The sequence below is a fragment of the Myotis daubentonii genome, chromosome 3 (assembly GCF_963259705.1).
Source record: "Myotis daubentonii chromosome 3, mMyoDau2.1, whole genome shotgun sequence".
NCBI lineage: Eukaryota > Metazoa > Chordata > Mammalia > Chiroptera > Vespertilionidae > Myotis > Myotis daubentonii.
In genome coordinates, this window is record NC_081842.1 from 130,709,403 (window position 1) to 130,721,900 (window position 12,498).

The 12,498-nt window shown below is 47.0% G+C and overlaps 1 protein-coding gene across 1 annotated transcript in view; it reads left to right on the forward strand.

Moving 5' to 3' along the window:
• Positions 1–503: 503 nt before the first annotated feature.
• Positions 504–12,498, forward strand: part of BMP6 (bone morphogenetic protein 6) — a 167,679-nt gene continuing 155,684 nt past the window's right edge. The window contains exon 1 of the mRNA XM_059688572.1: positions 504–1,989. Within this exon, the coding sequence (XP_059544555.1) occupies positions 1,359–1,989 (631 nt within the window). The 5' untranslated portion in view covers positions 504–1,358. The remainder of the gene's footprint in view (positions 1,990–12,498) is intronic.

Sequence of the window (12,498 nt, forward strand, 5' to 3'; positions counted from 1 at the left end):
TCTGGCTTACATTTGGCCTGCTCAGCGGCCAGTTTGTGAGCAGCTTCTGGAAGGGTGTGTCCCTACTTGCAGCAGCTGCCTTTGAAAGCCACGTGTCCACTAGACGCCTATATTATACATCAATATGAGAAACTAAGAAAGGAATGGGAAAACTATCACTTTTCTGTTCTTCCCCAATCCGGCATTGACTTAACAGCTGATTTTACTTTTATGCGGTTAAAGCATCCATTGAGGCGCTTTGTATGATTCGCATTGGGGATGTTGATCAGATCATTCTTACCAGTGATGACGCCTTTGCCTTTGCTACTTCGCAGCTCCCTGGGTGCCTCTAAGAACTGTCTGTGTACTTGAAACCTACGCGCCGCCCAGGCGACGCCCCGGGGGAGAGGGAGGGTGAAAGAAGGGGGCGGGTCTATTTAAATACCGGAGAGACGAGCCTCTCCATTGGCTGCCCGCCTGTCCGTTTCCCGGGAGGGCGGGGAGTCCCGGGGGCTGGAGTGCCGTACCTGAGCGAGAGGCGCACCAGAAAGCCCACGTTGGCTGCTGCGGAGAGCGCAGCGCCGAGAGGCGGGAGACTGCGAATTGCGTCTCGGACGCCGCGTCCACTGCTCCGAGCATCGGCCCCCTTCCCTCCTATCCCTTTTGTGAGCGGGGTTTGCAGGGCAGCCGGGAGAGCACTGAGCGGAAAGGAAGATTCTTGACGCCCCCGCTTGGGGAGTCGAGCTGCGCCGGGAGATTTTGTGGGGAAGCGACAGTGCCCGAGGGCGGAGGGGCGAGGAGTTTGTGAGCGAGAAGGGAGTTAAGCCTCGCGGAGAAGATTGGCGTCCCCGGACTCCTGGTCGCCACAGCCCGGGCCCTACGGCGGGATAAACTTCACGGCGGCTGAGCGAGACCGGGAAAGCTTGCGCGGGGATGCTGCCTGGCATTTCCCCCAGCTGGTGAGCGGTCCCACTCCCCCGCCGACCCGGGACCCACTCAGCCACCCAGGAGGGCGCGGGACGGCGCACGTGCGCGGGCAGCGAGGCGGCCCGAGAGCGACCCCGTGGTGACCTGCCCGGGGTCAAGGGCGCCGGCTGCAGAGCAGCCTGGACTCGGACGCACCTGGCCTGGACCTTGCGCTTCTAGAGACCAGCGCGGGAGTGCGGTTCTCCGGCCCCCTACGCCTCCCCTGCATCCTGGGCAACTGGGGGCGCCCCAGTGGACCATGAGAGATAAGGACTGAGGGCCAGGAAGGGGAAGCGAGCCCGCCGAGAGGTGGCGGGGGCTGTTCACGCCAAGGGCCACAGCGGCCGCGCTCCGGCCTCGCTCCGCTGCTCCACGCCTCGCGGGGCCCACGGGGCCAGCCCGGCCGGGCAGGGATGCCGGGGCTGGGGCGGAGGGCGCAGTGGCTGTGCTGGTGGTGGGGGCTGCTGTGCAGCTGCTGCGGGCCCCCGTCGCTCCGGCCGCCCCTGCCGGCCGCCGCCGCCACCGGCGGGGGTGCGCTGCTGGGGGCTGGCGGGAGTCCGGGCCACGCGGAGCAGCCGCCGCCGTCCTCCTCCTCGGGTTTCCTCTATCGCCGGCTCAAGACACACGAGAAGCGGGAGATGCAGAAGGAGATTCTCTCGGTGTTGGGGCTCCCTCACCGGCCCCGGCCCTTGCATGGCCTCCAGCAGCCGCCGCCTCCTGCGCTCCCGCAGCAGCAGCCTCGCGGGGAGCCCCCTCCCGGGCGGCTAAAGTCCGCGCCCCTCTTCATGCTGGATCTGTACAACGCCTTGTCTAACGACGAGGACGAGGACTGGCCGTCGGGCGAGGAGAGGCGGCAGCCCTGGCCCCGGAGAGGAGCCGGCGCGTCCCAGCCCAGGCAGCCGCCCCCCGGAGCTGCGCACCCCGTCAACCGCAAGAGCCTGCTGGCTCCGGGACTTGGCGGCAGCGGCACGTCCCCACTGACCAGCGCGCAGGACAGCGCCTTCCTCAACGACGCGGACATGGTCATGAGCTTTGTGAACCTGGGTAAGGAACTGGGGTAGCGTACGATAATCCCCCCTTTCCAGTTTCCCGGGCGCGGGACAGTGCCGGGGAGAGGGTGGGGTGGGGGGGCCCTGGGGGCGCGAGTCCGGGCTGGCGAGGCGGTGACGCGAGGACGGGCGGGCTGCGCTCCGGCCACCTGCGCGGCCGTGGGCGGCACCTGCGGTCCCCGGCGCCGGGCCGCGTTGCACTCTGCGGCCGCGGGAGGCGGCGCCCGGAGCACGCTCCGCGCTTTCCCCCCGAGTGCCGGGCTCGGGCCACGGTAACTAGACGGTGGCAGAGAAGCCTGGCCCGACTGTAACCAGCTGGGAGGAGAAGGCTCTCCGACACTCTTTCCCCTTCTATTTTTTTTTTTTAATATACCCTTAACGCGCTGAGTGTTAGTTTTCCCACTGGGACGTTTAGGGACTCCGACAGCAGCTGAGAACTTTGGAAACTTGACGTGATTGTGTTAAGTGGTATCCACGGAACCTGGGGAGGCGGGTGGCTGAGGATGGTGCCTAAAAGGACAGCGGAAGGCGCGCTAGTCCCGCCCGGAAGGGCTGGCGCGGGTTTGGGGTTGGATCGGGAGCCCAGCTGGGGAAACCAATCCAGGAACCTTGCTCACAGGCCTCCGGCCAGTGCCCCAAGGAATGAACTTCTAGTCAACGGGCAGAGAAAGGGTGCGGGTTAGGGGCCCGGGCTGGACGCTGAGCTGGTCTGAACCGGTTGCCAGGCAACAGAATGGAAATTTAAGGGCGGCTAAATCGGGCTGCGCCACAAATGTTCTGTGGCAAACCCGGACGGAGTTACAGAGCCTCCCCTCACCCCCACCCCAGGTTTTTCATCTGTAAATGAGAACGGTGTAAAGGCTCCCCCCATTCCCCCAGTCAATCCCTTCAATTTGTGCTCCTCTTCATTCATAAGCTGACTCAACTTAGAGTACACAAAGGGATGGTGGGGACGCGTTCCCGGCGGGGAGAACTGGGGGTGCAGTAGCCACGCCCGGAGTGGGTGTGGCAGGCGGTGAGGTGGGTGTGGCAGGCGGTGAGGTGGGTGTGGCAGCCTGCGAGGTGGGTGCAGCGGCCCGTGAGGTGCATCTCCGCGGACTTCTTTCCCGTGGGACGCATGGCTGTGAGTGGGTTAGCAGACACTTACTTGCCAAAGTAGCAGGCACATCGCCAAGCCACGTCAAAGACCTAGGTCCGTCATTTAAGGACATTATTTACTTGAATGATTACCATGCAAAATACTTCGGCGATTTGTTTACAAGTATATCTATGGGATGATTCTGAACTCCGCTGAGTTTGGGGGAAAGAAGGGAAGAATGAGGGTGAAGGGAGGGAGAGGAAGGAGAGTGAAGAAGAATGATTGGCATCCAAGTGGTGTAGAAATCCTCCTGGGAAATTCATGAAACAGAATCTCTCAGGGAGTGGAGGCTCAAGGCCTGCCAATCTTGCTACTTGCAGTGCCAGGGGTTCTGATTGGACAGGCATTTTCACAATTTATTGGAACCGAATCCAAGGTTGAGCTACTTCCAGGAAGCATTCTAAGGAAATTCTCCTGCCAGTCAATCAAGTTTCGGGAGGGGGTGCAGAGGACAAGCGCTATTCCTTATTCTAACAACTCTGTTTCTTCTGGCTTAGTAAATTCCACCACTTGCCCTCTCCCTCACCGTTCCCCGCCCCCCCAAGTTTCCCCGGACTGCCTTGGGGAAATGTTTTATTTCCTCTGTGGATCGTCCCAATCTGGACCAAGTGGAAGCAGGGAATCCCATTGTAGTCTCCAGGAAAACAGTTCCTGGGCTTGGACCATGATTGTCAATTTGTCAATTTTGGCTGCTCATTAGCATCACCCCAGGACACTTACAGAACTAAGGCATGCTGGCCTTCTCCTCCAAGCAATGAAGTCAGAGTCTTTGAGAGTGGTCTCTGGTGTCTTTTTTTTTTTTTTAAGTGCCTTAGACTTTTCTAATATGCTATGGTAGTCAACAAGCACTAGCCTAGGAGATTTCTGATGTCTGAAGGAAATCAATAAATAATCCCAGTAAGTGATTAAGAGCAGTGCTTCCTTATGTTAGTAGCTCCCAAATGTTGCTACACCTTTAAATCAGCTGCGTTTTTTTCAAAAATCCAGACACCCAGTGGGACTCATGTCAATTAAATCTGAATGCCTGTGGTGGAAGCCACCAGGTATTAGCATTTTTAAAGATCCCCAGGTGATTCCAATGTTTGGGAACCACTGCCTCTTAGATGGTATTTGAAATTGGGAGAGTTGGCCTGAGGCAAGTTTGTAAAGTATGGTGACATTTACTGTGTTTAATGACCTCTGAAATTCTCCTCCCTTGCTTTTCTGACCTTTCCTGGTCGACAGGTACACATTGCTTCTGAGTCACACTGCTTGACATTGGTTGCCAACTAATCCTGCTAAAGTGATGGTTTAACATAGTATCTCCCTAGGGATGCTTTCATTTTTCATAAAGGAGTGTTTCATAAAGATGAAAAAAAATACCACTGAAAACTTTAAAATTCAAGAGAATGCAACAATACTAGTGTTAATTTCACCCTCCAAACCCCACCCCAGCTGATATAGAACTGAAAAAGATTCCTGGGCAGGGAACTTTGCCCCAAGCCCCTCCTATCAAACCCCTGGGCTTTCTGACTGCAAGTTATAACTACTAATCATAGGTCCAGCTCTGGACTCCCCTGGGTACTTAGAGGAGAAAACCCTTTCCAAGTAAGTGGAATTCAAGTCACAAAGCCATGCCCCTGCCAGTCAAGCAATTCTATTTCATCTTAATCCATTTAGTAGTAAGAAAGGGGATTTCATAATGAGAGGTTAAATGACCCTGAGCAGGACAGTTCTGTTGAAGAAAGTAATTGCTTAGCAATGTGGATTCTCTAAATAAGGATGCTGGGATAATTTCACAGATTTCCTAATCTGTGTCAATGGCATGTTAGCTGCATTACATGATTAGTCTATTAAAGAATCTACAGAAAGATCCATGTCACAGCTCTGTGTTTTAAAGCACTCTTACACCCACCGAGTTAGGTAAGTTATAAGCTGAAAGTATAAGGGAAAGTGTTATATAGTTGTAAACATCATTTCCCTTGGGGCTGAGGAATAATTTACTCATGAGACACACTTGAAAGCCCCGATCCTTGTTAGCTAGAGTGGCTATCAGGAAGTATGAATCAACAGGATAAGTTCCTCTCGTCATTGGACCAGCTCCTGTTGTTTATGCTGACTGTTTTAAACCCACCACAGCTGAGCAGCCTGGGGGTGTGTAACCTCCTCAGTGGTAACTGGCTGGTGTGCAGAGTGCCCGCGAAGCTGGTGTACTCGTAAACCTGCATTCAATCAGGGCCACAGATGGCATTTTCTACTTGTTTTCTAATGCTAAAAATGTCTTGGCAGCCTAATAAACAAGGCTGCCAATTTGGTGACCTTGGAGAAGTATCCTGAAATATCCTTCAGGTCTTAGCTTAAAATTCACCTTCTGAGAGAAGCCTTCTCCAACTACTCCATAGAAATGAGTGCTGCCCCCCCCCCCCCCCACACACACTTCTTTACCATCACAGCGCCCTGTTTATTTCCTTGGTTGCACTTATCACAAGGAGTATATTTTTGTCTTTTTAAATTTGCTTACTCATTTATTTGTCACCCCTGGAGGATATCAGCCTCAAAAGGCAACCAGGCTTATCTATTATTGTAACCTAAGTTCCTTACATAATGCCGAGCACATAAGAGGTGCTTTATGAAAATTGAATTGATGAAAACATGGGCATATTTCCCATTTAAAATTTATATTTTACTAATCTGGGTAATCATTTAGAATGCTATACCTGCAAGTAAGTGAAGACATTTAGGATATTGAGATTTCATGGTATTTGATGTATATCATAATGCTTTATTAATAGACCTGTTTTGTATTAGTTATCCATATGTATTATTAATTTGTAATATGCATTACATTTGAGACCAGTGCAAAGGTTTCTTTAAATCTGCATTTCAGATTTCATTTATTTATTTTGAATTAATGAGATGTTGATCTCCAGATGCTAGGATAAATTGAAATAAAAACTCAAATTATGCTCAGAAAAGGGAATCAGTATGTATTAGTACAAGTAATAAGAAACTTATTCTAAAAATACTGGCAATCTTCTGAAAGTATTACTCTTGGGAAACATAAATTAGAAGAAAAATGGGAATACTCCCTACTTGTATGTGTAACCAGATACACTGTACTGTCTTTTTCTCATAAACATAGTATCAGTGGAATTATTTTTCATTTAAGCTGTCTGTACTTATGAAGGAAGATTTTTGTTAGCAGCAAATGAACCCATGCCTGCAAACTACTCACAGCAAAAAATAGTTTGGAGAGTGTGGTTCAAAAAAGCAGTAGATTTTCTCCTAAAGAGATTTAAAATAGTAAATGGTGAAATTCAGTGGTATTTCAACAAAAAAGTTGTACAAAGTGTTCTTAAACTCAGATCAAAGGGCAAGCAGATATCATTGTTTAGACCTCAGATGGTGTTTCCTCTGGTTGTCCTTCTAAGAATGGGTATAAATCCTTTTTAAATATGCTGAATCATGCTCAGTTCCTCTACTTAAACGCTTACCTCCAGTTTGCACAGACAAAAGATCCTCAGTCGTATAACACAGTGTGTAAAGGGAAGAAAACCCCTAAGGCTCAGCACTTGACTCAGCATGTAATAACTCTTTCTCATCACTATGTGTTCAGAGTTTAGCTACTTTATTTATTTATTTAGGATATTTTTATTGATTCCAGAGAGGAAGGGAGAGGGAGAGAGAGATGGAAACATCAATGATGAGAGAGAATATTTGATTGGCTGTCTCCTGCACGCCCCACACTGGGGATCAAGCCCGCAACCAGACTCTAGCTACTTTAAATGTTGGGTTTCACATTAATATTTTACTTGAATTTGGGGGTGGGGAGGGAGTGGGTAGGTGGGTGAACATTAAATATCAAAGGTAGTATAGCAAACTCTTAAAGATAATGGCTCTGTTATCTTTGCTCTCCCTTATCTATTTAAAAGCTGAGTTAGAAAAGGGAAATGAAGAGGGTAATATTTCTTGGTTCTTGGATAATTAACCAGCTTTCTGCAATCTTTTCACAAGTTAATCATCCACTCTATCTGCTTTCCAATCTGTATTTAAAAATAAATTAGTCCATGTAGTGCTTATTTTCCCCTTAACTTAATATAAACCAGTTACAGTTTTTTCTTAATTTAAAAATTCTGAATCATATTATGCCTCCTTCCTCCCTCCCACCCCCCATCTCCCCATCTCTCTCCCAATCCTTTTGTCTGAATTTTAGTGACATCACCTTTGGCACTTCCAGCAGTGGGAAGGAAAGTAGACAATATTTTAATCAGATAATTGTGTTCCTGATTAGAAGCTTCCATAAGAATCTGAGTAAAAGGAGTAGAAATCAGTATAGAAGCTTCCTAAGACATGAACAGTTTGCAAGGTCCCCATGCATGTAGACACAGCTATTACACATTAACCTTTCTGTCCTATCCTTCCTGAGACCATTGCTCAACCCAACCACCACTCGGGTTACCCAGGGATGGGGGACAGCTGCCGTCTTCTCTACTTCCGTGTTCCCCTTAAAGAGCTTGTGCTTTCTGTTGTCCTTTCTCTGTTTTCATCACAGTGAAGTTGCTTTTATTCAAACGTGTTTTTCCTCTCATAATCTCTTCACCTCTTCGTCAACACCCTGGCTCCATCCCTTTCCCAACACTTGCCCTCTGGACACTTGAGAATCAGAAAATGGCCCCAGTCTCACCAGGAATATATGGAACTGGTGACATTGTATCAAAGCGCAGGAAAATCATTCCTTTTTTAGTAAAAAAAAAAAATTGAGTTACTAAAGAACCAGAGCTATTAACTTCTAAAGTTTTTGAGAATGCCAGAAATTCTCAGAACCTCAGAGTTATACCTGCTAATCTTTTACCACAGGCATTAGAAACACATGGCATTGTAGTTCACTGAAGTTGATGGATTTCTTTTTGTTTCATTAATAGTATTTTGAAATTATTGTCCTCTACATTTCCCTCCCCACAGTAACTATATAGTATTTCAGCACCTTTATGGATAAAGTTAGACTCTAGAACTGGCTGGGGTCACAGCTACCTTCCATAACATTGTTTTTCTGGGGAAACCTGCCTACCATTTTTTAAAAATATATATTTTTATTGATTTTACAGAGAGAGAGGAAGGAGAGGGAGAGAGAGAAAAACATCTATGAGAGAGAAACATTGATCAGCTGCCTCCAGCACACTCCCCACCCGGGATTGAGCTCACAACCTGAGCAGGTGCCCTGACCAGGAATTGAACCAGTGACCTCTTGGTACATGGGACTATGCTCAACCAACTGAGCCAAACTGCTGGGGCGAGACAACCCATTCTTACGTTGTGCTTTCTCTGTCATTGATAGGAAGTTTGAAATTATTGGTCAATTTGTATTATTCATAGATCAGAGAAGTTAGAGCTTTCAAGGTTCTTGCATATCATCTAATCTCTGCAGTTAAATGTGTTATGTTTATTCAGGATCATTCCCTCTTCACTGCTGCTGTATCCTAACACTGAAGGACAACCACTAGAAAGAGATCCTAATGCATCAGGGGAACAGGGCCCCGGGAGTGTTGGTCCACATAAGTGAATAATTTCGGAGAAATGACAAAAGCAGGCAAGAGCCCAGCCTTGGGTAAAAGCTGGGGATGACCAAATATCTTTCTATTAGTGAATAGCATTCTCTTCCAGGACTGTGCTTTTAAAAAAGAAAAAGCTATGCATATCTATAAATATCCCCTTGTTTAGTATGTGGAAGGACTGTTGACCCCAAAGAATTGTTTTCAGCTCTGAAAGTGAGTTGAAAACCACGTTGCTCTGAGTGGCATTGTTCCTCTGATGTCCGCAGGCACCGATTCTCTTCCTGCCCTTCCCATGTCTATTATTAAAGAGATTGGGTCCATAATAGAGATGATATCTAAATTACATCAGGTCATTCCTTGATAGATCCCCACGGTCTTGTTATCTCTAACTCAGTCCCAGATGACTGGGTTGAAGACTCCCCTTCAAACATTTTTGCAGAATGAGGTTCTGGTTCTGAGTGGGAGAGCCTTCCTGACTTTCAGGTTCATGGGCACACGCCCTTGATTACTGATCCTGCTGGATAGATTGGGATTATCCTAGGCCTGAAACATCCTTGCTCCACAGTGCTGGTTTTACGTTCAGATTGTTTTCTCATCATCAGGAGCCTGGTGGGGTGGGGGAGGAGTGTAGAGGCTTCACAGCAGGCAGCAAACTGCCCCAAGCAGAGCCGTGCCCTCTCCATGCTGACCTCAGATATCCGCCACCGTCCTTATTATGACTCTTCTGCCACTTACCCTTTTCACCTTGTCCAGAATGTGACTTCCAGCCTTAAACATCTGCGTTTGTTGATTGTTGTTCCTGTGTTTACAGTCTTGTTGGTTTCCTGTACATGAACATGGCAAAAAATTCTGATTTGTGTATCAGCAGAGCATGAACTAACCATATCATTGGTGTGAGCCATTTTATGTGCTGATTAGGCCCGGAGATTTTTATAATTGGCCTGGCTTAATCTCTGAGACCAGTAATTTCTCTCCCTTAAAAAAAAAAAAAAAATATATATATATATATATATATATATATATATATATATGAATTACATTTAAATACACCATTCTAAAAACAGAGCTTTGTAAACTATAAAATTAAGCACTAAAAGTTTTACTTGCCTTTGTGGGATTTTTTTTCAGATTTTATTTGAACAGCCATATCAGAATAGATTAACAACAGAGAAGCTGTGCTTTAAAAAACTTTTTTTTTTTTTTTTTTTTTTACTAGAACAATTTTAGGTCCGCCACAAAATTGAGTGAAAGGTACAGCCATTTCCCATATACTGCCTGCCCTGAAACCAAGAGCCTCTCTCCCTAGCAACATCCTCACCCTGAGTGGTACTTTTGTTACAATTGATGAATCTACATTAATGTGTCATCATCGCCCAAAGTCCATGGTTTATGTTACAGTTCACTCTTGGTGTGGGGATCCTATGGATTTGGACAAATGTGTAATGACATGTATCCGTCATTATAGTATACAAGTAGTTTCCTACCTAAAAATCCTCTATGGAGAAGCTGCACCTTTAACCAGAAAAACAAATCAATACAAGTCTTAAAATTCAAAATTTGGGGGAATAGAAATAAAATACCTTTGTTGAATAATATTTTGTTTCTGGTTTTTACCACATTGGTGTATAAATAGGTAATTTGGATTGAATATGTACGCCTTGTATTGTGCTTCTCTTCTCCTTGTTGACACCGAGTCCATTAGAAATCAGTCTCTCTTGCTCCTTCTCTCTCACCCCCCCTCCCTCCCTCTCCCTCTCTCCCTTCCTCTCCCTCCCTCCTTTCCCTCCTAGGAGTTTAAAAATCTTTTTTTCTTCCACATGCTTTCAGTGAGGTGTCTGTCACCATAGTACCTAGACAATCCCTCAGGCAGAGATATGAGCGATTAAATTTCTCCCTGGCTTGTGCCCTGTTTGATCCATGCTCGGCAGGATTTGGGGGGTTAAAAAAAAGAAGCCTGAAGAATGAATAAGAATTATAGGAATTCTGTGCTTGTAAATTATTGAAATTTGGGGGTGGGGTGGTAAGGGAGGGGTTAGTTTTCTTTCCCCTATGAAAATGCATATTAAAACTTTGTGTGAGTTTTGGATTGTGAAACTCACAAAAATATCTTTTACTGGCCCTAAAGGCAGGATCAGGAGACTTTAAAAGATCAGATTAAAACTAAATTAATAGAGACTTCATAAATCCAGAGTGACATGCAGATTAGACTCATTAGCTTTGAGCTGTTTTCTATGAAAAAGGGCTACTCAGATTAATGGTAAATAAATGAGAAAATGCTCTAATATAAACAAGTAACATGGTAACTCCAAAGAGTGCGATTGAACAAACAGCTCGCAATGCATTTGAGGTAATTGGGGAACTTATGAGCATTTCTTTACAAATACTGTACACGTGAGACATTTCATGAATTCTCCCTGTCAACTATCTGTTTTATTGGGGTATTTTCTCACTGAATTTCAGTTAGATAACTTAGGGCAACTCTTATCATCCCCTACCCCCTGCAAAGATGAAACCTCAAAAAAGAGGGAAGAGCTTGGGGCTGTGGCAGTTTCAGTGGGCCTGAGGAATGCAGCTTTGTTTCATAACATCTGACTTAGTATGTGCTGTGCTTAACCACCTCTTTGGCAGGAGGGGTAGTTACCTGAGCCCAAAGTGAATTGGAGGGTAAGACTGAGGAGGAGGACATAGGAGCTTAAGCCGAAGATACTTGGGAGCGTTGTGTTTCTCCCAGAGGACCATGGAGCAGGCCTTGGTGTGTTTATAGGGTTTATGTAGGGCATGATCCCTTTCCACTGGCTTAGGGAATTAGTCCCGCAAATCTGTCACCTTGGTCATTGCATCTACATCATTGAGGTTGTTTGACCCCGTTGTTCTACACACACATGTGCAGTTAGGAGAAGATGTGGATGCCAGCATAGCTGCAGGGGTGCAGGTGATCCTCAGTGGAGGAGGTTCGTTTCCTTCTTTTACTCTTGCTTTTCCCTTCCCTCTTCTCTTTGTGTCTTCCCATTAATAAACTTGGCAACTCCATGGCATTTATTACCTCTTCTGCATTTGTTCTTTTGCCATAGTGCCTTGGTTGTCCTTAATTTAACAGAACAGATTGTGCTCATTCCATGGAGCTGGCACCAAAATGACTCCTTACGCACAAGAATGGTTAAGTACCTGGTTTTCTTGATGGAGCTAGGAAGTGCCTAAGGCCTATTACAGAGTTGGGGAAAGAGCACTTGGTTAAGATTCTGGAAGCTTGCCTCTACTCTCAGTATTATCTGTTTTTATAATATCTTGTTCAAGCCACTTAACCAAATTTCCTTGTCTGTAAAATGCGAGTATTGCATTTTCCAAATAGTGTTTCATGGGACACTACCTCTCCAACATGCTCCGTAAAAGAAGATCACAGAAGCACTTGGTGTTATATTTCTCTCTTTGAGATTTACAAGTCTATTAGCATATTAAAGCCCTGACAAACCCAGTGGTAAAGAGGTTTCCTAACTTGTTTTAATCATGTGTGTTTTTAAACTTACTTTTACTGTGTAACCCCTTTCTTCTGAAACACCCTGTGTCAGACCCAGGCCTCTGCCCCCAGATCCCCTCCTGACCCTTCCCCAGGAGGCTGCACTTCCAGCTGCTTCTGGCTTCTGTAGCTCCAGCTCTCCCTGCAAGGACCACCCTGTTCCACCTTCCGCTGTGGCCCCAGGCTCTCCCTCCTTCCTGCTGGTGGAGGGGGCTTCCTGCTGTTGTTCATCTGTGGGTCATGTTAAAAGACCTGGTTGGCTGCCTAGCTCTCCCACTGCTCTGCCACCCACTCCCTGTGTTAAATTCCCTCTGTTGTGAA